A 26,518-nucleotide genomic window follows, 5' to 3' on the forward strand; every position below is an offset into this window, starting at 1 on the left:
GAGACCACTCACTAGTGTGGGTGCGTTTACAGGGGGAGTTTCAAGTAAATACAGGAAGGATGTTAGGCAGCATGTGAAAGTAAATATAGTGCTGCGCTAGGCACTGAGGAAGACAGAAGTGCTATTGTTACAGGACACACCCTGTGAGTCAGTACAGCAGACAAAGTGAAATCACATGAATCCAGCTCTATGAAATACAGGGAATTCCGTGAAATTGTGAAACCCTCTTGGAGTGACAACAGTGTGGTGTGCGTTGAAACCCAGACAATTTATATATTTTCAAATACAGACACACCTAGTAATTGTGGAATGCCACAGGCTGTTGGGGACAGGGTAGTAAACAAAGATTAAAAATAATTAAAAGTTAATACATTCATGTAAAGTAAACAGATGTAAAATAGATGGATTATTCTCCACATCTATACAAAGTTATACACCGAATGTACAAAACATTAAGAACACTTGCTCTTTCCATGACAGACTGACCAGGTGAATCCAGGTGAACGCTATGATCCCTTACTGATGTACCTTGTCAAATCCACTTCTAATCAGTGAAGATGAAGGGGAGGAGACGGGATAAAGAAGGATTTTTAAGCCCTGAGACATGGATTGTGTACATGTGCCATTTAGAGGGTGAATGGGCAGAACAAAACATTTAACTGTCAAGAGCTGCACTGCTTCTGGGTTTTTCACGCTCAACAGTTTCCCATGTGTATCAGAATGGTCCACCACCCAAAGGACATTGAGCCAACTTGACATCTGTGGGAAGCATTGGTGTCAACATGGGCCAGCATCCCTGGGGAATGCTTTGGACACTTTGTAGTGTCCATGACCCGACGAATTGAGGCTGTTCTCAGGGGTGAAATTCAATATTAGGAAGGTGTTCTTAATGTTTTGTACACTAAGTGTATACACTATTGATGAAGAAATATAAAACATCTTTAAGCAGATGTTTAACATTCAAAACAGTTCAAGTGCAGTTATGTCTCTTTCCACCCATATTACACCACAGGAATAGCAACCAAGGCAGGTGTTCAAACATGCAGTTGTTGTTGCACAGAATATCTGAAGGATTTTGGCCAATGTAGATCCAAAGTTGATGCTGTAGAATAGCTGTGACATTTATAACATTTCAAAGTAGGGTGAATAATACAATGCATCAAATACATCACATATAGTGTTTCAGTTAAAACACACTTCTGTCAAGAGATAAGAAAATACAGGATGAAACATGTCTGTGTCTAAACTGCCTGAAGCCAATTTTATGTTTCGAAATAAATGGTCACGGTCATGGGAAACGGATTCAATAACAGAGCAGCGAAAATCCCCTAGGTGACGTTCAAGAATTTGTTTCTGCATTGATTTGTTCAGATCACATTTCAACCCGTTGTGTAACAGCTCTTTGAAACAGAACAGGCGATGTTGGCTTCTAGGTCTTAGGCCATGTAAACATGACTGAGGAAGATAGCAGGAGAATTTGTCCACAATAATATCTGATTGAAATGATAACTAGACATCCGAGGAGGGTGGTGGGAGGAGCTATAGGAGGACAGGCTCATTGTAATAGCTGGAATGGAATAAATGGAACATGGTCAAACATGTGCTTTCCATATGTTTGATGTGTTTGATAATATTCCATATTTTCAACGCCAGACATTACAATGAGCCTGTCCTCGCTCTGGATAAGAGCGTCTGCTAAATGACTTAAATGTAAATGTCCTCCTATAGCTCCTCCCACCAGCCTCCTATGCTAGACATACATAACTACATACTCTACATAAGATGTTTACCTTTTGGTCTGACATAAGAGTGGTCCTTGCACAGTAATGTGTATCTTTTTTTAGTTTCAGATCCTAAAATCTCCTTAAAAATTGGAAGAGGAAAAGCTAAATGGTTTGAAGATAACAAGCTAGTAATAGCATTGATGGATATTACTGTAATTGAAATACATGATTTATGCATAGCAAGCATGACATGATAGTGTATCAACAATGGATTGAAATAAATACCTCAGGCCTTTGGAATAAAAGCAAAACACAAATTTAATTTAAACAAAACTGTTCAAATAGTAATTATCATGTTTGGCGGCAATAACAAAAAGTGTTCTTTGCATATAGTGATATAAGGCACAGTTTTAGCACTAATGTGCTAGTTAGATGTCCATACTGAAGGCAATAATCCCAACAAAATCATGACACAATGCCTTTAACGTCACAGGTTAGCACCTCGTCATGTTTCTGTTCCTGTCCAAGCTGCCTGTGAAACTGGCCCTGCTTTTGAGCCCTCCAACAATGGATATTCTGGCCCAGGGTGATACTCTTGATGCTTGGCAAGTGACTTAGCATGTTATTTGGCAATGACGTTACTCCAGAGTTGGACAGATTGAGCTCCTGTAGAGACACAAGTCCACTGAACACAGCTGGGCTCAGTGCCTTTAGCTTGGCGTTGTTGGACAGGTCCAAGACCTGAAGGTTCTGAAGGCCTCTGAAACTGTTCGGCTGGATGTCAAAGAGCTCAGGAAGTGCACTGAGGGATAGGTGAACCAGGTCCTTGAGGTCCTCAAAGGCCCCCTCCTCAACGCGCAAGATAATGTTCCCATCCAGGCTTAGGTCCCTCAACGGGATGCCTTTGAGCTTAGGCACGGCCCTCAGCTGATTGGCTGCTAGAGTCAGGCTCTGGACATGTAGCAAGGGGCTCCTAGAGGAACTCCTGGAGACCACCGTCAGCTGGTTGTGGGACAGATCCACGTTGATTGGCTCTCCGTGACCTTTAGTGATGAACATGTCGAGGTCAAACTCCCGGAAGTGGTTGTGGCTGAGGTCAACCTCAGCCAGAGGGAGGCCAGAGAAGCAGCCCTCATCCAGGCCCTCCAGGGAGTTGTGGCTGAGGTCCAGAGACTCCAGGTAGCGCAGCCTGGACAGGGCCTTGGGGCTGACCATGGATATGCGATTGTTGCTGAGGTCCAGGCTGACCAAGGTGGTATAGCCAGGTCCAGAGAGCATAGTGTCGGTCAGCAGGGACATGGAGTTGGAGGACAAGTCCAGGTGGGCAGTGTCCAGGGGGATGGGGATGGGACTGGTGCCCACTCCCCTGCAATCCACCCTGGTCAGGCTGAAGCTGTCGAACAAGCCAAAGCTCTCCACCTCACAGTGGCAGCTTGGGTGGCAGTTCTTCACAGCTCTAGCCTGGCAGTGAACAGCCAGGAGCATCCACAGACTAACATACAGGGGGAACGCCATCGTGGGCTGTAGGGGACACAAATACAAAACAAAGATGTTACTTCTAATGTATGTTTGGGCTAAAAACAAATTCTATATTGTAGTGACTAGCAGATATCTGAGAAAAGGTCAATGGAGAGATACATGGACTACGTGACTAGTAGTCTAATGTCTTCCATTCTTTCAAATGAAAAGGAACAACTAATTGGATATTATTCTCAGTGACTCAAAATAAACAAATACAGTATATGGGTCATTAACAGCACTCTGCATCATCCAGTGAACAGAGCAACATCCTGATGAACTAGAGGAGATTGGGGCTCCATAGACACTACAGGGAGTAGAAAATATCTGTGAGTCACAATGATATGCACTCCATTACAGGGATACATTAAGGATAGAAATACATACAGCTAGCGTTAAACACATCATGCATAAATATAATCTCTACATACACATTAAATACGACAAATGTGGTAATGGCCATAAGTGACTCATTTATTTTTTATTTAGTACACACGTTAGCAGTATTCCTTCCCTCAAGCCGCTTCTATGAACAACGTAACAAAGATTACTCTCGGAACAGACAGTAAATGTAGTGTTAGAAAACTCAAATTTAGAGATTTTCCCTTTCAAAATGCCACTTGTTACCGGAAACACTTCAAGCTTTCCTTGCAACACACACCAACAGCCCTAATTTCTCTTTTCTTTGGGCTCCCAATGGATTTGACCTCATTTTCTTGATCAAAGAGCTCATTCCCACTTCCTTTTCTTAGTTTACAACACAAACTATTCATGGTTGTGAGGATGCAAAAGGAGACATAATCGCTCATGGTCCTTATAATATCTGTCTCATCTCTAAAGGTGCTTACACTGGGAAGAAGGAAATGTCATCAGGCTCCTCCAAGCAGACAGCTCTGTATTAAGATGTCTGAGACACCAGAAGCTACTCATTAGAAAGTTCACATTTACATTTTAAGTACTGTGTGTCAAATGGCACGCAGTATCAAAAATAACAATGGAATGTCAGACAAAACAGTTAACCTTGAAAACATGTAAATAAGTTTAATAACCAAGCAATAACTGAAACAGAACATGCTCTTCATACCTCTATTTTCTGTTGTCGCTAGTTTCCTGTTCGCTCCTCAGCGCTAGATATCTGACTGAGAAGAAGGCTGGAGGTTCACAGGACTTTTGTTCCCTAACCCACGTCCTTTGTGGAGGTAAATGATCTGCTCTTAAACTATTAGTGCACATGGCAGCAACACTGGCATAATGAGCAAAGCAGAGTACCCACACGCAACAAATGGAAATTGGGCAAAGGTTAAAAGGGGCAATCAGCAGTTTTACTTAGAAATGAATGATATGTACCCATTGAGTATTTAAAAGAACATAACTTGGAAATGCCTCAGGAGCTAAGTTCAACTGTTGTACCCCATCAGAACTCAAAATATAAGCTTGTTTTAATGCAATGTTTGTAAACAAAGTAAATGTAAACAAACACTGCATTGCCTAAAAACATGGGTAAAACTACCATTTTGATATCATGGATGGTCTGTCCTGACATCTATAGCTTAGTCTTTGAATTTGAGAGTGGTAAAAAAAATTCTAGCCCCATCCCAACCGCTTTTTACCGAAGCAGTGGTGGGGAGAATGCTTTGATATTGTTTAAACGGCTCATTGCTGCTTTAACAATTGTAGTTGTATAACAACTGAATAAGTGTTCATTGGTCAGGAGGTGTATACCCAAGCATGACCCAGCAGAAAAGCCATTGAAGGATTGATCATTAATTTGTGCAGTGGGCCAAAGTTAGGTACTGTATAGTCTGTGGAAGGTTATCACATCAAGCTTTCGTGCAGACAAATTACCCGCTAGTGGCCTCATGGGTGGAAGGTTATTACTTAGCCAAGATAATGCATCCACCTGACAGGTGTGGCATATCAAGAATCTGATTAAACAGCATGATCATTACATAGGTGCACCTTGTGCTGGGGACAAAAGTCCACTAAAATGTGCAGTTTAGTCATACAACAATGCCACAGATGTCTCAAGTTGAGGGAGTGTGCAATAGGCATGCTGACCGCAGGAGTTTCCACCAGAACTGTTGACAGATAATTGAATGTTAATTTCTCTACCATAAGCATACTACAATGTGGTTTTAGATAATTTGGCAATACGTCCAACCAGCCTCACAACATTTCCCAGTTATTCCATGGCCTGCATGTTTGGGATGCTCTGGAGCGTCGTGTACGACATCGTGGTCCAGTTCATGCCAATTTCCAATACAGCCATTGAAGAGGAGTGGGACAACATTCCACATGCCACAATCAACAGCATGATCAACTATGTGAAGGAGATGTGTCGTGCTGCATGAGGCAAATGGTGGTCACACCAGATACGGACTGATTTTCTGATCCATGCTCCTACCTTTTTTTAATAAGGTATCTGTGACCAACAGATGCATATCTGTATTCCCATTCATGTGAAATCCATAGATTAGGGCCTAATGAACATATTTCAATTAACTGATTGTTTTTATATGAACTGTAACTAAGTCAAATCTTTGAAAATGTTGCATTTATATTTTTGTTCAGTATATATAGTGTAATATTGGGATGCAAACTCAAAATTGAATACAGTACATACTATATTTGACATGGTACAGGTGTCTTCTTTTTTAAAAGGCTATAACCATGAGTGAGAGGTGTATACTTTTGTTTCAAATTAGATGTTTAAGACTACCAAGAAACACTGTGTGACCCTGATTTAGCCCACAGCAGCAAAATGTTTTAAGAGTTATCTGGTATGTTAATCCTAGATGGCCTGCAAAGGCTACAGAAGGTAATTATGTAACAGGGGATGTTGGATAATCAAAAAGGAAATGTGGAATAGTTTAGAATCAACATGAAGACTGATGTGGTAAGCTACCCAGAAACTCTGATATACTCAACTGGAGCTGCTCATGTTGTGTGGCGGTTGACTCAGTTTATTCTATTAAACTAAAAATAAAAAAAGATCGTACAGAATTTCAGTAACGTAGCAAAATATCATCCCGCATAGATCCATATTGGATTTCCATATATACTAAACCAAAATATTAACGCAACATTCAATAATTTAACCAATTTGACTAAGTTACAGTTCTTATAAGGAAATCAGTCAATTGAAATAAATTAATTAGGCCCTAATCTATGGATTTCACATGACTGGGTAGGGGAGCAGCCAATCAGAATGAGTTTTTCCCCACAAAAGGGCTTTATTACATACAGAAATACTCCTGTTTCATCAGCTGTCTGGGTGGATGGTCTCAGACCATCCCGCAGATGAAGAAGCCGGATGTGGAAGTCCTGGGCTGGTGTGGTTACACGTGGTCTGTGGTTGTGAGGCCGGTTGGACGTACTGCCAAATTCTCTAAAATGACGTTGGGGGCGGCTTATGGTAAGGAAATTAATATTCAAATCTCTGTCAACAGCTCTGGTGGAAATTGCTGCAGTCAGCATGCCAATTGCACGATCCCTCAAAACTTGAGACATCTGTGGCATTGTGTTGTGTGGCAAAACTGCACATTTTAGAGTTGCCTTTTGTTGTCCCCAGCACAGTGTGCATCTGTGTAATGATCATGCTGTTTAATTGAGTCTTTATTTAACTAGGCAAGTCAGTTACGAACAAATTATTCTTTACAATAACGGTCTACCGGGGAACAGTGGGTTAACTGCCTTGTTCAGGGGCAGAACAACATACTTTTACCTTGTCAGCTTGGAGATTCGATCCAGCAACCTTTCGGTTACTGGCCCAACACTAAGCAGCTTCTTGATATGCCACACATGTCAGGTGGATGGATTATTTTGGCAAAGGGGAAATCCTCACTAACAGGGATGTAAACAAATGTGTGCACAACATTTGAGAGAAATAAACTTTTTGTGCATATGGAACATTTCTTGGATATTTTGTTTCAGCTCATGAAACATGAGACCAACACTTTACATGTTGCGCTTACATTTATGTTCAGTATAAATAACTCAGCTTCCCCGTCTTGAGTTGAGCCACTCTGTCCTCAGTGTGTGAAAGAGAGAGAATGTGTTTTCTTTGGATTTGTTGACTCAAAGCTGGAGTCCCCCTACCATACAAGATCGGGCAGATAACCAAAATAAGTAGAAGATATCAAATGACAGTGAGTGAGTATTTCCCCATTAAACAAGATCAATAGATGTATTGTGCTTCTGCTTGCCACAAATCCAAGATAAGGTACGTGTCTTTCATAAGGTTTTGTTTTCACAATACTAGATGAACTTTTACTACTAATGTGTTTCCATTTTAATAAAAACAATTACTTCAACGGAATCATCCTCCCATCCCGCGTTTACAAGCCTGCATACTCCCCAGACACGGACTACACCCTGCCGCTATGACATGGCTTGTCCATATATGTATATATTCTTAATGTCATTCCTTACTTAGATGTGTGTGTATTGGGTATATGTTGTGAAATTGTTAGATATTACTGCACTGTCGGAGCTAGAAGCACAAGCATTTCGCTACACCCGCAATAACATCTGCTAAAATGTGTATGTGACCAATAAAATGTTATTTGAGTGACTTAATTAGAACACAGATGAGGGGGCAGTCTAAAGCCATGCAGTGGGAATCTGTGGCTAAAACTAAGTGCTCATTTAGTTCACAAGTCTAGTCTACTACATTGGTGCTAGCTAGTGTATTTTCCCTCTCTCTTCATTGTCCAAGTATGTTGTCCATGAATACATCTGCTGCTCTTTTACTGGGGATATTGAACTTCTCTACACCAGGTGTTCCTCTCATCCTTTCACCAATAAATTACAGCAAACAGTAAATGGCTGTTAGCCCAGACTTACAATCAGCACACTATAATTACTTGACAACTACGGCTGTCCGCACCTCAACTCTCCTCAGGGGAAATTGTAGGCCACAAACACATCTCACTTTTAGGATCTTGTCTTTCAACATGCTTATATCCTCAAAAGACACCATATACATTTCATCTGACTTCCCGTATTCTTTAACACTCACTGAGGTAATGCTAAGCTATGTGGAAACTGGGAATTAAGTTTTATTGAATTTTCGGGCTATTTTCCAGTGTAATTTGATGTCCTGGCATCTGAGGATGGTTTGAGCCTCGTTAGAATAGGTCAAAGTAGGCCTTTGCAATGTTGCTCATACCTGATCTCTGCAGCTCAGACAGGAGGTCTATCACCGTTCAGAAGCATTATCCATGTGATGGAGAGTACACTCCCAGAGAAAAAGGCTTCCAAAAGGGATATTTGGATGTCCTCATAGGAGAACCCTTTTTGGTTCAGATAGCACCTTTATTTCCCCAAGAGTGCATTTTACCAGCTAAATCCCAAAGTCAAAGCCTACAAACAATTTAATTAGGAGAGATTGTGTGGGCAAGCTAATCCATTTAAGCCAAATTAATGCATGACATTAAGAAGAGCCAGGTTTAATGTGAGCTTGAAGTAGTGCAGAAAACAGTATAGGCTAGTCTCATCAGGACAACAAGTAAGTCCTCAGTTTCCATAATTAATAGGATTGAACTATTGCACTGGCTATATTTCAGTGTTGTCACCGTAGGGTTAAACTTTACAAAGCATTTCAAGACTTAAAAAGTGATCTTCTCAAGATGAGTTCCATACCATCTGTTGTAAAGATCTAGCTAAATGACTCAATCCCAAATAAATGGAAACGATTGGCAAATATTTGATAATCTCAGACACTCATTTCATAATTTTCGATGTGTCTATTTTTTCCATTCATTTGGTATTGAGGAATACACAGTAGGGTGCATGGGTGGCATTGGGTGAGTCCCCCGTGGATGGTGGTCTCTGAGCCCTCAAGCTATGCAACAATGGGACGCCGGAATATCGCGTCCTGGCGTCATTGGACTATGATTTAGTTTAAAACATATTATATAGATACGGCATACGATTATCTCAATATTAAACCTATTTTGAGTCATGAAAACTTAGATTTAGAGTGAATTCTTCAAAAAGTAATAATCGTTAAGCCATGGCAATGTCTTGTTTGCATTCTTTAAATAAAGTCTGACTCAAAGCCCTGCGCATGCATTTCCATAGGCTGCCTAAAAAAACGGTATTTAAGCGCAATATGAACTGGCCTCGGTGAGTAAAACAAGGCTAGCAAATTGACTTCGTTTGCCGCTGGAGATCAACATTTCTGTAGCCGTGGCAAACCTCGCCTTACCTTGCAGCCTGCCGACTTTTCTGAGACCGTCAAACTCATCCGTGTGGTACCTGAGAAATGAATCATATCTCATATGTACCAGACTACTCCCAAGTCCCGCCACCCTCTTCTGTCAATTATCACTCGACTTGTCACATTTCCATGAAGCACATCACTCAACCAAGTTTGGCCTGTGAATAAGTATTCTTCACGGTTAAGTACATGATTACAAGTGTAATTAACTAATAGGCTATTATGTGCAAATTGTACCTATCAGGGGACCGCAGTTTTTCTGAGAAATCAGAAATATGATCTGACCTCCGTCGTTCCAAGGCTTGAAAAAAGTTTAAAATACCGTTGATAACAAGGACTATTCTAACTTGCTCACACATTTCTGACATACCTTTACCATCAAATAGGAATTTAGACCGTTAGCTCTCCTGGACAATCCAGTTTACTTCACCACGCCAAGGAATCTTGCAAGATTCAACCTCCGCTCCCATTTTTGTTAATCCCATATCATTGTGCGGTTCAGGCAAATTAGAGATTTCTTGCGGTTTTATATTAACTGTCAGTGCTGCAACTATCTATCCTGAGTTGAGGTCGAGACGAGACTCCCCAGACTTCTTCGTAGAGCACTGAAGTCCAGATAGGTTTCCGCCAGCATCACTTTGAAGTCGGACACGAAAGAGGCGCACTCTAGCGGCGAGACTGTTGTTACGGCGACCGACATGAAATTATTCTATTGTTACTTACAGATACTCTATGAATAATGTTATACAATAGAGCCCCACAGTGGAGGTGTCATAATACCCATAATACCTAGGGGTCAAAAAAGGAATTGTTCCAAATGTTTTTCTACCATTAATGTTTCCAAATGGGGATTTTAGAAACGCTTCAAATAACGGCTGGGTTTCGTGTATGCTTACCCCGATGTGACGTTTTGATAACCATGCAAGGTGAATTTTCTCAATATTTTTGGCTCCATTTACTCTCAGATCCGAAAAGTAGATGACATGCAAAACTACAAATCCCTGGAAGCTCCTGCACATCATCTCCAGCTGACACATTTTCTAACAGGTATTACTTAAATTAAAAACTTTCACAAGACAGTTCACAGAATTGTCCATTTAAAGAAATGTAGCCAATTTATTGATTACTCCATTTAGCTAACATTAGAGAGTTAAACTAGAGATGATCATCTATGCCTCGAATCGACAGTCTCGTCCAGATCATCTTGTCAAATGTAGTTCTCTATAATAGCCACATTAGCAGCTAATTAGTGTGTGTGTGTGTGTATTGAGAAATGTCACCTTGTCCTAGAGAGAGATTTACACGGTTATCAAAACATCATGCAGGGTAAGCCTACACGAAACACAGCCCTTATTTGAAGTGCTTTAAATCCCCTAGTAAAAAATTGTGGGAAAACGATTGGAACCATTTCCCCGATTGACCGCTAGGTTTTATGGGTATTATGACTCATACTGTGGTACTCTATAGGATGCCTGTTTTTACTCGGACAATGATGGGGTTCTACTTTAGGAAATATAGCCCTTTTGGCTAAAATAAATTGAGAATATTTTTTGGATACTTGCACACCTTAGGGAAAATGTGGCTGGTGATGAAAATGGAAAATAGGAAACCCCAAATAGATAGATACTGTAAGCTATCTAGATTCTAGAAACCCTCTATTATTAAGGGAATGCTCAACAGAATTTCACACTTATGTAGCCTTTAGCCTAAATCATAAAATAGCTTTTAGGAAATCTAAGTAATAAAAGGCTACATGTTTAGTTTGGGCAATGGCAAACGTCCCCAATAATGTAGACTAATGGATTCCATGCTTTTAGTTTTTTATATTTACTGCAGCCTCAATGTGGTGATGAAGGCCATCCATAGCAACTGACAAATGGTTGATGTAGACATAAACAGGGGCTCTGCTCTGGGTGGTAACAAAGCTTTAAGATGAAGCGAGAGGGATGGGAAGGCCAAGTGGGAGAAATTATGATCAACATCTGCTGCAGCATAATACTGGGCTCCCCGCTGTCCACCTGTGGGTTCTGGGCTACATTCATTGTTTTCACAGTATGATGACAGAGAGTGGGCCCCAACACACACACCTACAGACAGATGAAGAGGCAGGTATGAAAAACATTGAAGTTGAGAGAGAAAACATGTTTATTCAACTGTGGGCTTACCTTTTTTTCGCAGAAGTGGTCTTGTCAGCAGAATTTGGGAACCTGGCCACATCTATCCTCTAACTGTACTTGTTCAGGTCTGTAAAAATAAACAGCTGAAGGTGAGATTAGAAGGTTGCCACAAACAGTTTGCTGACTGTGTCCTCAGAAAACATTGGCAGTAACACAGTCCCAAAACAATATCCCTCCCGATCTGTCACTTTCTATTTGGCAGCGAATAGTGAAGTGGCTGGAAGAGTTAGAATAGTTCCATAGAGAACCGTGTGATTTTGGAATCCTGTTAATTTATTAGGCGATGTTCAGTGAATGAGCCCCTTGTGTAGCTAATTATGCTATCTGTGGTGAAAGTTTTGCTATCAGAATCTGTAGGGATGGGGATTGCTTGATTGTTAGACAGATGATAAAAAGTTTCTCCAGCTAAGGTATGGGGCTGGAGAAATGTAACCACACTGTATATAACCACCCTAACTATGGACTGATGGTCCATGAGATTGATATGGTTTGAAACGTACAGTATTTTGAAGCAGGAATTTGGCTCCATCTAGTGAATGTTAGAGTGAAAATGACTGCTCATTGGCTCAAATGGGGGTCCCACGAAGCTCGGCTTTTCTAGTGTTAATAAGGGACCCACAAATATTATTAGTATTTTCCATGAAATACAGACCATGCATGTAGTTCCAACTTTTCTTTTTAATTAACAAAGGCTGCATTTGTAAAGTTCCATAAAGAAAGATGCCCTTTAACTCACATCAAGTAACACATCAACATTTGTCATTGAAAAATAGGTGTTCGGAAATTCAGTTTCATTGTCATGGTTGGTTCAGGGGAGGGGGGCTTAACCATCACAAGGGTTGGTAACTTTGTATGTATTCAGCTAGAGTCTGAGGTGCAAATGACTGGGAGGGTGAATACATTCACTCTACGGGATATAACATGTGCTCAGTACCAATGGTTCGTCTCTGAAACAGTCCATCGTTAGTACTCCATTCTTCATAAACTACTGCTAGTGAGGGAGTGTGGCCTAAATCTACAGCGCTATAAATAGATGCATGGATTTGGTAAGTTCAGACAGTTTCTGACTATTGTTTTTATGTACTTCTCCCTCCATTCAGTGTGCAGAAAAGGCTTTTTGTGGTGCTGAGTGCTCACGAGCAAAGGGAGAGGGCACAAGAGCAAAAACTAAATAAACCACAGAAACTTGGATATGTCTAAAAAAGGAACAGTACATCATAGAAAGAGCTAGTGGCCACCAGTTGCAAGTTTACACATTTACACACTATTCACACTTGTACAATAGGAAATCAAAGGAGTCTGCCCACTTTTCAATTAGGCTTATGAGGCATTTTGTATACCTGACGTGTGCAGACTCACTAACATTACTGCATTGTAAGCACAGCGGCTGCGTGGGGAGAGAGCGGAGCAGACTTGAATGGATGCTAGGCAGTGCCTTTCTTTACTTCCAACACAGTAGATTTGATCTCTCCACACAGAATCCCCATCCGGTTTAGTATATGAACAGTCATAGTAGAAGAAGAGGTTGTGTGGAGATGTTTGGAGCAGCTGCCTTGTGATTGGCACATTCCTCTGTGCCAGGGACCTCTAGTGGGGATAGATTGACTTGAACCCGTGGCAGGCGTGGTTAAAAGTACATACAAATGTTTGTGCTCTTTGATCGAGAGGCTGGGCATCCAATGGCGTCGTCTTGCTCACTGACCCCCTAACGCTCTCACTGTGCTCTCTCACACACATTCACTCAGGAAAACAAAATCCCATGCACAACATACAAATATTTACACTTTTGCAAACATCAATTTACTTGGAAATTAGTTAGTTATTCATGTATGAACATAAAAAAAGCTTGTTTCTGTAATATTTAGCGAAAACTACTCAAGTAATTTGACTGTTTTCTCTTGATTCACCCAGGAGAGGGGCGTTCCCCCTTGGTTAACTGATCAGGAACCCCCCCTCCCCAAATGCCTAGGGGCATGTGCTGGTCAACACTAAAAGTTCCATGGGCAAAGAAAACATACATTTTAGTTTGTCTCTGTCACCCACAGGCTTCTTCTTGCCATACTATTCTAAAAGCCCACCAGTGGTGTGGGATGTGTAGAGACTGGACGTTTCTTACGACCCCTCACCCCATTTCCACGGCAACATTTAACAGTCAGAGTGTGCGAGCAGGTTGCGCAGCAATGAGAGGGAGAGCTGTGGCAGGGCAAGTGGTGTTGTGGGCTGAAGAGGGTGAGAGAACCCCCACCCCCATCCCTTTAACCAACCTGAGCTACAACTAACAGCCTTCACACTTCTCTTTCCTAACCTGTCAGGACAAAGTGTCCACCCCACTTTTCATAATAAAGTGCTTCAGCTAACAAATGAATAAAAAATATATATATATAATTACAAATTCTACATGGTTGTTTGCTCTTCAGGCTTCCTTCCCTGTGTATAAAACTGTGTGTTCTTGTTTGTACATGTTGTAAAATGTGTGTTTTGGCGTTTGAGTGTGTGTATTTGTTACAGGATTGGCTAGACTGACTGCCCTTAAATTGACTAATCTCATATACTCCTTCCTTCCACTTCAATACTAAAGACAATGTCAGACAGGCATCACAACAGCCTCCTCCTATTCCAAAACAATAAATAATCCCAACAGCAATACCAATACAGAGTAAAAACCTTTACATTATAATAACCTCTGTGATTTGCATTAAAAATATGTATTTTTCATGGGTGTATAAGTCTCTGGGCCCATGATAGATTGTCCTTATATCCATCTCTTTCTTCTAGTACAAAATGTAAAAATCCTGCAAGTCGGATACAAAAAGCTGGGTAGAGTTTGTGTGTCCCCGTCCCACTCTATTCGGTTGACAGACAGCACGCAAGAAGATGCCTGCGTCTTGTTCATGTCCTGTGAATGTCTCAGTTCCAGGATCATTTCATCATCTTTGGTAGTGAATGTGTGCATCATCTCTCACGCGCTTCATCGTTCAGTCTGCGATGCCAAAGAAGGTGTTACACTATCTGCCGTGTTGTTTCCTTCAACTCAGAAAAAGATCCAAACGGAAAGGTGCTTGGACTGCTACGTGAGGGAACATTGGGTTTCTGTGCTTGTCCTCAATGTTCTATTGTCAGGGTAGAGAGTGGTCCCTCTGGGCAGAGAAGGGGGACAGAGGTCACACTGCCCCTGATATGTGTGTGTGGTCTGCTACTCGTACAGTGTGACGGTGCAGTAGCAGAGGGCAGAGATTCTCCGGTCCACACTGGCCTTGTCTGTTGAGGAGACACAAACACACAGTCAGATCACAGTGACTGTAGCTGCTGTTCTGTCACAATGACCTGGCTACCATGCCACACACAGAGAAGCACAGTGCACTCTAAACCTCATCTGATTGAAGCCTCATCTGAAATAAGCTCAGAGCTGGACCAAGTGGTTCAAATAAGCCTGTGAGTGCTGATTAAAGATAAGAGGTCAAAGGGATTTTTCACAAGAGACTCTAGTTAACACACTTGACTGTCCATATTCATATCCACTACACCAGAGTCTCTGCTACAATGTGATAAGCTTGTCTGGTCTCTGACAGAGCCTGTTGGGGGAGCCTGGTTGTCAGATGGATTTGTGCTTTGGCCATAACAATGGCGTAGCAGAAACAGACGGGTCTTCAGTCTACAAGGACGGCACGTGGATACTTACACTTGGCCACATTTTGGATGTCTGCAGGGTCCTGGAGGATCTTGGACAGGCCATCTAGCAGCATGGCAGCCTTGTTGTAGCGGTAGGCTATGTCCTCCGTCTGCTGAAACATCTCATCCAGAGCTGCAGACTGCACCGTTTCCACAGCGTGGTTATAGATGAGTTTCTCTGCGGTCACGCTGTTGATCTCGTCCACAAAGCGCTGCTTGTCTGAGAAGAAGTGGTTCAGCTTGTCTGTGAGCCGCCGACACAGGGAGATGCAGCTCTTGTAACGCTCGTTCAGACTCTTCACCACTGAAGAAGGGGGTGAGGGAGGGGGAGAGAAAGTTAGTTATGCTCAAATAAAAATAAATTATATCTAAGTATTATATATGTATATTTTAAGTGTTTTAAGTTCGTATGCAGTTTATAAATACTATAGTGTAATGCCACTGTACCGGTCTGGGGACATTTGTCTTACCCTGCTTGACAGCGCTGGAAGGGTTGAGCTTGGCTGATTTGATCTGGGCCTTGGCCAGGTGGAGGGAGGAGGCTAGGAGCTGGGCGGCCTTCATGTACAGCACCAGCTGCTCCACCTGCCTGTAGAGGGTAGCACAGCACACATTACTAACCTATACGGCTTCCATGGCTTTTCTTTCTTAAAAACGTCATAATTGTCTTTTAAAACAATAATTTAAATTGTGATGAAACTGATGTTTTTGTGCCTCACTATGATGAAATGCTACAGGTCTGGGTCCAAACTAAAACCAGAATACTTTCAGTTAAACTGTGAACCCCATCCCCCCATTTTTAGTCTCTCCCTTACCCCCACTCCTTGCTGAGCTGGCTGATCTGGTCCACTACCACACTCTCCTGAGGGGGGTAGAGGGAGGCAGCCGATACGCCCAGGTCTGCCCCTCCTGCTCGCACCGCTGCGATCTCCAGCACACAGTCGGTGAAGGACAGCATCATCCGTAGGTGCATCAGAGTGTCTGTGTGCTCTCGCTGTAGTCACAAACACATGATACAGGTCAGATATTACATAAAGACATGTGCAAATAGAAATGCCACACAGACACACAAAGGGCCCTCTCTCCCACCTCCATGAGTGTTTCCTCAGGCAGCTCTGGGGCCTCAAAGGTGATGAATCCGTCCAGGCTGGTGGGAGAGGTACCGTAGGGGATATAGCGTAGGCTGCTGGGACCTGCGTCTGCACCCCCTGGGGGAGAGGCCCCGATGGCCATGCCCGGAGGAGAGCCCACGTACACCCGCCCACTGGTGGAGCACAGGGAGCCTGCCGAACTGTTGGAGCCCACTGAGAGAGAGAGAGAGAGAGAGAGAGAGAGAGAGAGAGAGAGAGAGAGAGAGAGAGCGCAAGGATAACTTTGTTGTTGATGTGTGTCAATATGTAGACCTATCACTTTGGCATAATTTGATTGCTCCTTTGATTGGCTGAATTTGAATAGAGAATTTCAGATGAACAAAATTACAACATTTTCCAGAACAAAGTTCAGCCCACTGAGACAGAGCATTATTGATAGTACCCACTAAGATGAACAGCACAAGGAGAGGGAAGGAGACTGCCCACTAAATTGCAGTTATGTATCTCAGGGCATTGGAACCACCACCACGGAGTCACTTCACTCCAGGTAGGAAACATTGAGTGGAGTCGTAGTAATTAGCGTTAGCAGGTTAGCTTGGAGGGTGTAGCTTTGAGAAGTGGGGTTTAGCAAGCGGTTAGCCTAGCAGTTAGCCGCTGATGCAGTGAGTGGTCTCACCTGAGGTGGTGCGCGGCCGGGTGCCCAAGTGGCTGCAGGTAGGGGGGGTGCTGCTGTTGGGGGGCGAGCCCACGGTGAAGAGAACGGTCCGGGGACTCGCCGCCCCACCCCGAGGCTGAGCCAGCCCAAACGGTCCTGCTGGTGCTAGGGAGGGAGGGAGGGGCAGTCATTCACACTAAGCCAATCAAGCTCTCTGTTACACAGGAAGGTCCTGTCAGAGCAGCCAATCCAAGCAGTTCATGCAGGGCGAGAATCCATAAAGCAGAAAGACTGGTGCGTGTTTGTATTTGTGTTGTTCTTTGGGACAACGGGTAAGTATTATCTACTAAACCATTGATGTCCAGGTCAGTTTACTAGCTAGCTTATTTCACAACTAATTTTCAGTCTCCAGCTCTTTTCTTATTAATGGTAAAAACATCTGTACCATTATTTATACCTTGGAGGATGAAACTAAGACAGTGTGTGTGTGTGTGTGTGTGTGTGTGTGTGTATTTACCTGTATCCATGGGCCGCTCTGTGTTGAGGCTGTCTGTGCTTCCCTGGTAGGGCTGTCCCCCTAGAGTGATTCTGACTGGCTGTTCAGACAGACGGCCAGTACTGACAGACCTGGGGAGAGAAACACATTGATGAGAGATATATTACCCACACAGAGAGAATGAGACAGAGAAAAAGACAACAGTGCACCGTTTACCTGCCAAATGTGGTCCTGCTGGCCTCAGGGGCAGACTGGCGTCCACTGGGGTAGGGGGTACAGTGGTGGGCACAGATGTCCCGTGCGTCCGCCAGGGTCTGAGTGGGTGTGGGACTGTCTGCCAGGGCCATCAGGTTACAGGACGCCTGCGTCTTAGGTATCTTAAATGGGGCTGAGATGGGCTGAACAGGGACATAGAGGTTAACAGTTACTGGTTGTGGTAAGTAGGACACACCGTAGCGAAACAGAATTAGGTTAATGATTAAAATATGCTAAAATGGTTATCAACTCAACCGACCTTGGTGGGGGAGCCAATGATTGTGGGCAGAGGTGACTTCGTCAGCCAATCAGAGGAGCGGGGGGAGGTGCCCAGGTTGCCAGGGCGACCCAGGTGAGGGGAGTGGCTGGGGGGGTAGTTGCAGGTGGAGGGCTGGATGGGGTCTGACAGCTGCTTGTGGAGTTTCTGTCTGGTGTGGTAGACCTCAGTCAGGGTGGGGGCACTCTGCAGGCGACCACCCAGTAACTGGGATGACGGCACTGGAGAACCTAAAAGAGACACACAGTCATTCATACAAGTCATTTTTTTATCACTTAATGTAAAAGTTTAAGTTTCACATTAATAATTGGTTTAGTGGCGATCATTAGTTACATTAGTGTTAGTATTAGTTACATTAGTGTTAGTATTAGTTACATTAGTGTTAGTATTAGTTACATTAGTGTTAGTATTAGTTACATTAGTGTTAGTATTAGTTACATTAGTGTTAGTATTAGTTACATTAGTGTTAGTATTAGTTACATTAGTGTTAGTTACATTAGTGTTAGTATTAGTTACATTAGTGTTAGTATTAGTTACATTAGTGTTAGTATAGTGTCAGTGGCGTTAGCACATAATGATCTAGAGAAGATTTAAAATTCACCACTAGATGGCTCTCCAGTCTTGAAATGTGTATTTTCCACTGTAAACCAAGTCAAAAATAGCAGCAGTAAAGGGCCACTAGGTTCCTGTTCTTATGAGCGTCTTGTTCATTCACAGGATTGCTGCTGAGAAGTTCAAAAAGACCCCTGAAAATTCTGTTTTTTTCTTTAGTAGTTCATCAAGTTTTCTAAAAGGAGACTAAGTACTAACTGTATCTGCACTGGTTTGCTCAAGGTAAGTCCCACCTATGTCACTGGATACTGGCCTCTTGACTCAGATAGTGACGTACTTGTGAAAACTGTGTGGATGGGTGGAACTCCCATACACACAACCTCCCTCCCAGAGCGTTAATGGAACACCTGTTACTCAAAAAAATAACCTGACTCATGGCATAAACATCCGCCTCGGGGAGGAGGGGAGAGAGGGAAGAACATGTAAACACTTCTGTAGCTGGCTTTGTCTCCTTAAAAAGTCATCCTGGGCTGTGTTTCCCCAGAGCATAATATTACTAAGATCATATTTAGTTTCAGTGGAATTAAGATGATTTTAGTGCCATGATGCTTTTGGTAAACCCAGCCTTGTTCTGTCTGTGTCTGTCTGTCTGCCGGTCTACTGAACTCACCTCCTGAGGAGCTGCGGCTGCGGGACTCGTGGCCCTGAGGGTGTCCACAGCAACAGTGACCCAGCTGCTCTGGGATGGTGCCCACTTAAAGAGAAACACAGACATATTAATGCAGTTTCAATGAGAAAGTTTCAATGTGAAAATAATTATTATGCCAGGAGTGTTGAATGATAAGAGACGGGGTCATGTTGGGGCATGTTCTTACCCAGAGGTGAGGGGGAGTATGGGCGGGAGCTGCCTATAGAGAGACGTCTGCCTGTCATCTGAGGGCTGCAGTCTGCAGAGCTGGGGGACCCAGAGCCAACCTTAGGGAAACCCATGGGACTGGTGTTGGACCGCCTCACTGTACCAGACCTGCATAGACCACAAGCACACACAATGGAGGTTTAGATATCACAAATATACAGAACATACATACCAAAAATGTTACACATTCATTGTTAGTCCACCAGAACCAACACCACCAAGCTTCATTACTTGTCTAACAGTTCATGAATACCCTTATTTTCAGCTTACAGCGAAGCTCTAGTTTCCAACTACTATCCTTCATGTTTATCATGAAATAACACTTGAATAACCTTTCTGAAACACCTGAAAACATTAACATTTAATAAACCTTTTGGCAATGAGCTTAGCTAGATTCCATTCCCTCAGCTCAGTGTCTAACGGTTGCCTTTTTCACTTGGTTCTAATTTAAACTTCCTGAGTTATTCAGCGACCGACAGTTTGCTGCCAAGACAACCCTGTCACGCTGAAAGCACAGGACTTCAAAACACAGCTGTTCGCCTATCCTCGCGAAAACTGTTGTACTGATAGCGAGTACTCTTCCACTCTTTCTCCTGCACTTCCTCTCTTGAGATGCATGGAGTTTAAAAAAAAGATGGCGAACAGAGAAAGCGTAGGCAGCAGCCGGGCACATATAGAAGCCAGTCTTCCCCTGAGATGTCTGCACACTGTCTTTCTGCTAGTCTGCTGTGCTAGCTGTCTGCACACTGTCTTTCTGCTAGTCTGCTGTGCTAGCTGTCTGCACACTGTCTTTCTGCTAGTCTGCTGTGCTAGCTGTCTGCACACTGTCTTTCTGCTAGTCTGCTGTGCTAGCTGTCTGCACACTGTCTTTCTGCTAGTCTGCTGTGCTAGCTGTCTGCACACTGTCTTTCTGCTAGTCTGCTGTGCTAGCTGTCTGCATTCATCTCTTCTTGTTAGCGCTAACTTGTTAACTAGCCCAGACACGGTCAAGGGACAGGGTAGTCGGTCTGTGACAGAGAGCTTAATCCTCCTTGGTGGACAAGGGCCAGCAGTTGGAGAGGCTGGCTACCCAGTACCCGCTGCCCAGGCTTTGGGGCCCTGTGGTGAGGGTAAGTAGGGGGTGTAGAGTTGAGGGTTCACTGTGGAGCTAGGCTACTCCAGTGCCGCATGTACATTGAGGATTTACCCCAGTAGCTTACCCAAAAGGCTCAGACTTTTCTGTTTCCATCTATGTGGGCCGGTACCCATGTCTCACTGGGACATGGCTCCCGGCGGGCCTGCTCTAACTTGGAGCCAAGGTACTGGGTACTTTTCAGCATTTACATAACACTGAACATTAACACATTCTTGCAAAGCAACAGTCTTGATTCTTCTCACCACCTCTAGTGTCACACTCCTGATGGAAACACAATAACACTCAAGCTCACATTAACATAAAACCCTGGCTGCCCACTGGTGTGGGGGTAAGTCTCAATGGAAAAACACCACAGGAACTTTATACTAATCCCTGTGGCAATGTTCTTATCTCCTCTCACAACAGTCAATAGAAGCACAACAATAAAACTAATTTGCCTCGAAAGGAGATTCGAAACCTTTTCGTATTCCCTCCCTTTCTATATATACCTAGAGGCGGCAGGGTAGCCTAGTGGTTAAGAGCGTTGGACTAGTAACCGAAAGGTTGCAAGTTCAAATCCCGAGCTGACAAGGTACAAATCTGTCATCCTGCCCCTGAACAGGCAGTTAACCCCTGTTCCTAGGCCCTCATTGAAAATAAGAATTTGTCCTTAACTAACTTGCCTAGTTAAATAAAAGGTATTTTCAGTTTAACATACATACATACATACATACATACATACATACATACATACATACATACATACATACATACATACATACATACATACATACATACATACATACATACATACATACATACATACATACATACATACATACATACATACATACATACATACATACATACATACATACATACATACATACATACATACATACATGAAACTGAATAATATATTTTTTTATATATATAGAAAATACCTTTTATTTAACTAGGCAAGTATAGTATATATAAAAAAAAAAAAGCACTTCCCTCCACCACAATACAACACACAAGCAATATCCACTGACTGAACTGATGAAACTTAATTGCCTGATGCAATAACTGACAGAGTTGAAGAGGAATTTTCCAAACCCAAAGGTTAGTCATCAGAGATCAAACAACAAGATAGACTAGTCTCAGGTGTACTTCAGGGAACCCCCCAGGAAAGTGGCACCTCCCCAGTCTCTTACCTGTGTGAGCCATAGAGCGTGGTGGTGGGGCTGTTGGAGAGGTTCTGTTTGATGCGCTGGTAGTTCCGCACCTGGGTGGGCACAGGGATGGGGGTAGTCTCTGCCCGGGGGGACACCATGGGGGTCTGTCCGGTGGTCTGCGGCTGCCTGGAGTGGTGAAGGGGGGAGAGCAGGAACATTAGCCAGTCTGTCTGCTAGTTCTGCACCATCTGTTCAGGAATGATGGCACCCATAGAAATTAATGTTTAAAAAAATACTTCAGTCCTTCTGAGACAGCATTTGTATAAATAGAACATGAAGACTGACTAGGTTTCTAGCTAGGCTATTATTTATTTTTTTACACATATGGCATTTTCAACTGAGGCTGGGGGAGGAACTAAACTTCAGTCCTGCAAGAAGAGGGCTGGCCCAACCCAGAGGGGGCAGGGCCATTGCACACATGCGCGCGCACACACACACACACACACACACACACACACACACACACACACACACACACACACACACACACACACGTCTGCCCAATCAGTGGGGAGCAGTCAGTGCTAAGAGGAGGAGTTATGGAAGAGAATGTGGTTTGAGAGCTCAGCCAATAGCACGTGCTAAACCCACCTCCTTTCTATCAGACAGAGGGACAGGAGGAAAGAAAGCCGGCCTCATTTACATGCCTTTGTTATTCCATTGGTCCAAAATGTTCCCTGAGCTAAAGTCATACACGGGTCAAACATAGGGGGTTGACTTGGGTTTAGAATGAAAAGGGGAAAAAGAGAGGAAGGGGAGGAGGAATATAAATGTTATAGAACAGGGCAGATGTAACAGTAGCAGCATTATGTAATAAGATGGTTAGCGGGGGAGGGTGTAGACCAGAGAAAGGGAATAGACCGAGGGATACACGTGAGGCACACGACCATCCATCTGTCCTGTACAGCAGCAACACACAGAGAGGGTTTTCTTTGTCTGCTTTCCACTCCGAGAAGCAAAGAAACACATTTTAACACAACACACATTGACAAAGCTTTTGGTAAGACATTTCTAGGTCCAACCAAAAGTAAAAAAGGGCCATAAAGGTTCATCAAAGTGGCATTTAAGAAAGTGGCATATCCATGGTTTATTCTATAACCTCAGTGCACTGTATTACCCATGCAGTCATTCAGTTTAACACATTCATTTCTCCCCAGAACAGGTTGTTAAAAGCTGATGTGTTCTAACAAACGAAGCTCATGGGGACACTGGAGCTACACACGATGCTCTCCCTAACAATAGGCAGTTTGTAGGTCAGTCATGACCATCTTCTTTGAGAGGAGAGAGGGAATCTGTTTGTCTTTACTGCATCTACCCAGAGGGGAATGGAAACACAGCACTGTCTTTTCCCTCTCCTCTGTGTGCACTCCCTCTGTCTCTCTAAATACTATTTTCTTTGTCTCTGCTCGTTGCCCTCTCCTCATTCATTTTGGGCAGCTGCTCTCTTTCTTTCTCCTTATCTCCCTTCCTCCCTTCTTTTCTCCATATTCATCCTTAGTAGTGGCTCTGTCTCTCTGCACTTCCCCCCCCTTGCATTCCCTGGCCCAGGGATCGATTAAGGACAGACAGAGCACAGGGGAAAAACAAGTGACTGTGGGAGGTAAGGGGAGCTGAGGTGATGTGAGCCGACTGAGGGGTGGGATCCTCCAGGAATAGAGAATGACTCTATTGGCACTCATACAGACTAGCTCCTCACCTCACAGCAGAAAGACAGGTCACAGAAGGACAGGCTGAGTGTTAACCACCCGGAAGCACAACCAGGGAACAAGGGAAAGAGAATGAAGAGAGGGGAGGCATGGCGGAAAGGGACAGGAAGAGAGAGAATTAAAGACGCAGTCCAGGATCTTAAGTACTTACAAATTCGTAACATATTGTACAAATTTCTATTCTTAACTTTGGAGGATCTCTTTAAGCGTCAGGGTGATAGGGAAAAGAGGGGGAAGAGAGAAACTATCACCCCAAAGATGAATATAGATAGATGGTGAGAAAGGAGGAAAGCAGCTTTATGATTGAGGAGAGAGTGACAGGGGGAAACAAGCAAGGAATAGACCATATGAGTGTGGATACAAGACAGGGAGAGAGAAACAGAGCATTAGAAAACAGTATTACTGGAGGCTATTTACAAAGAGAGAAACAAGGAGAGGAACAGGGGGAGCGAAAAGAAAAAGAGTGATAGATGAGGGTGGAGAGCCTTCTCATGCTGCAGGTTATTTACAGAGAGAGATAGTGTGGGGTCACAGGAGAGGAGGAAGTGACTTTGGGGAGGAGTGGTGTTTGTGTCTCTGCTCTGTGTGTATGAGACAGTCATTTGAGGTGCCGTGACATTTGCCCACAGCTATTTCCTGTGTGTAAGAGCTCTATTCTTATACCACATACCTGCCTAGTCTGAGTTGTTTAGGACACACAGTAGCCATTTATCTGAGACATCTACACAATATAAGCACAAATCAAATCGATTTTGACGTGAATATATTGCTCTCAGACACCAATATCATGTAGTTTATGACTAAGGGGTATAAAATTAACAAAACACAGCTGCTCTGCAGACTGACAGAGATGACACCAGTAGAGTTATACATTGAAATGTCCATGTGGAGTAGACAGAATGCACTTACTCATGCAGAGCCCGTTCACAGCTGACGGACACATGTCACTGCACACACACAAACCTGATATCTGGGGCTGAAATACCAGCATACAGACTGGCTCATATCTCCATCAGCTACTCAGTCTATTTCTAATCTTGGTCCTTGTCAACATCCACCACACATATTTATTATGTTTTGTGACAATCATTGTTAGATCTGTTAACATGCGATACATCGAATTGCACAAATACATTAAAAAAAAAAAAAAAAAAAACTTGCCCATTTCCTGAAATATCCCAGTTTAGGGACACAGGTCAAACAGACTGTTTATTAATCCTTTCTGAGCTTAAGTTACATTTCCATGACGCAACAAGTCAACAGTGAAAACATGATAGATTTCCAATGAGCATGGTGCAACACAGTCAAGCCCAGGGGAGTCAACAGAGAAACTAGGTCAGGTCATCCAGATATTGTGCTCCAAGGATAACCAGAGGAGGTGCAGGGACATGCTGTATGTTCCTTTCTGAAATGGTGGCCGGCCCAAATCAGACAATAGAACACTTCTTACACCCACACACCCACCCACCCACCCACACACACACACACAGTACCAGTCAAAAGTTTGGACACACCTACTCATTCAAGGGTTGATCTTTATTTTTACTATTTTCTACATTGTAGAATAATAGTGAAGACATCAAAACTATGAAATAACACATACGGCATCATGTAGTAACCAAACAACTGCTCAACGAATCAAAATATATTTGATATTTTTCAAAGTAGACACATTTTGCCTTGATTACACCTTTGCAAACACTTGGCATTCTCTCAACCAGCTTAATGAGGTAGTCACCTGGAATGCATTTCAATTAACAGAGGTGTCTTGTTAAAAGACATTTGTGGAATTTCTTTCCTTCATAATGCATTAGGGCCAATCAATTGTGTTGTGACAAGGTAGGGGTGGGTATACAGAAGACAGCCCTATTTGGTAAAAGACCGAGTCCATATTATGGCAAGAAAAGCTCAAATAAGTAAAGAGAAACGACAGTTCATCATTACTTTAAGACATGAAGGTCAGTCAATACAGAACATTTCAAGAACTTTGAATATTTCTTCAAGTGCAGATGCAAAAAACATCAAGCACTATGATGAAACTGGCTCTTATGAGGACTGCCACAGGAAAGGAAGACCCAGAGTTACCTCTTCTGCAGCGAATACGTTCATTTGAGTTACCGGCCTCAGAAACTGCAGCCCAAATAAATGCTTCACAGAGTTCACTAACAGACACATCTCAACATCTGTTCAGAGGAGACTGTGCGAAACAGGACTTCAAGGTCGAATTGCTGCAAAGAAACCAAAAGAAGAAAAAAAGAAGAAGACTTGCTTGGCCCAACAAACACGAGCAAAAGACATGAAACTGGTGGAAATCTGTCCGTTGGTCCAAATTTGAGATTTTTGGTTCCAACCGAAGTGTCTTTGTGAGATGCAGAGTACTGTAGGTGAACAGATGATTCCCGCATGTGTGGTTCCCACCGTGAAGCATGGAGGAGGTCTGATAGTGCTTTGCTGGTGACACTGTCAGTGATTTATTTACAATTCAAGGCATACTTCAAGGCACACTTAACCAGCATGGCTACCACAGCATTCTGCAGCGATACGCCATTCCATCCGGTTTCCGCTTAATGGGACTATCATTTCTTTTTCAACAGGACAATGACCCAACACACCTCCAGACTGTGTAAGGTCTATTTGACCAAGAAGGAGAGTGATGGAGTGCTGCATCAGATGACCTGGACTCCACAATCACCTGACCTCAACCCAATTGTGATGGTTTGGGATGAGTTGGACCGCCGAGTGAAGGAAAAGCAGCCAACAAGTGCTCAGCATATGTGGGAACTCCTTCAAGACTGTTGGAAAAGCATTCCAGGCGAAGCTGGTTAAGAGAATGCCAAGAGTGTGCAAAGCTGTCATCAAGGCAAAGGGTGGTGACATTGAAGATTCTCAAATATAAAATATATTTTGATTAGTTTAATACTTTTGGTT

At 43.1% G+C, this 26,518-nt stretch overlaps 2 protein-coding genes across 5 annotated transcripts in view; both read right to left on the reverse strand.

Annotated features, from left to right (window-relative positions):
• Positions 1–249: 249 nt before the first annotated feature.
• Positions 250–10,100, reverse strand: LOC135553040 (tsukushi-like). Of its 3 annotated transcripts, none has more exons than XM_064985102.1 (2): positions 9,836–10,100; positions 250–3,245 (listed from the first exon to the last, which is right to left on the reverse strand). In XM_064985102.1, the coding sequence occupies exons 1-2, from the start codon at positions 9,842–9,844 to the stop codon at positions 2,190–2,192; spliced, it is 1,065 nt and encodes a 354-aa protein (XP_064841174.1). In that variant the 5' UTR covers positions 9,845–10,100; the 3' UTR covers positions 250–2,189. The 3 variants fall into 3 exon arrangements, with proteins under 3 accessions (XP_064841174.1, XP_064841173.1, XP_064841175.1); XM_064985101.1 differs by lacking the exon at positions 9,836–10,100 and adding an exon at positions 9,454–9,575; XM_064985103.1 differs by lacking the exon at positions 9,836–10,100 and adding an exon at positions 4,327–5,712.
• A 2,200-nt stretch (positions 10,101–12,300) lies between these two features.
• LOC135553042 (serine/threonine-protein kinase ULK2-like) overlaps positions 12,301–26,518 on the reverse strand; it is a 48,163-nt gene continuing 33,945 nt past the window's right edge. Inside the window, exons 15-26 of one of the 2 annotated variants that reach the window (XM_064985104.1) lie at positions 21,864–22,010; positions 19,513–19,661; positions 19,308–19,391; positions 18,068–18,315; positions 17,770–17,951; positions 17,575–17,684; positions 17,079–17,222; positions 16,401–16,615; positions 16,127–16,305; positions 15,782–15,900; positions 15,322–15,615; positions 12,301–14,900 (exon numbers count right to left, since the gene is read on the reverse strand). In XM_064985104.1, coding sequence (XP_064841176.1) covers positions 14,836–14,900; positions 15,322–15,615; positions 15,782–15,900; positions 16,127–16,305; positions 16,401–16,615; positions 17,079–17,222; positions 17,575–17,684; positions 17,770–17,951; positions 18,068–18,315; positions 19,308–19,391; positions 19,513–19,661; positions 21,864–22,010 — 1,936 coding nt within the window. In that variant the 3' untranslated portion in view covers positions 12,301–14,835. The remainder of the gene's footprint in view (positions 14,901–15,321; positions 15,616–15,781; positions 15,901–16,126; positions 16,306–16,400; positions 16,616–17,078; positions 17,223–17,574; positions 17,685–17,769; positions 17,952–18,067; positions 18,316–19,307; positions 19,392–19,512; positions 19,662–21,863; positions 22,011–26,518) is intronic. The other variant, XM_064985105.1, reaches the window with a different exon arrangement.

Source organism: Oncorhynchus masou, chromosome 13, assembly GCF_036934945.1.
Source record: "Oncorhynchus masou masou isolate Uvic2021 chromosome 13, UVic_Omas_1.1, whole genome shotgun sequence".
Classification (NCBI taxonomy): domain Eukaryota; kingdom Metazoa; phylum Chordata; class Actinopteri; order Salmoniformes; family Salmonidae; genus Oncorhynchus; species Oncorhynchus masou.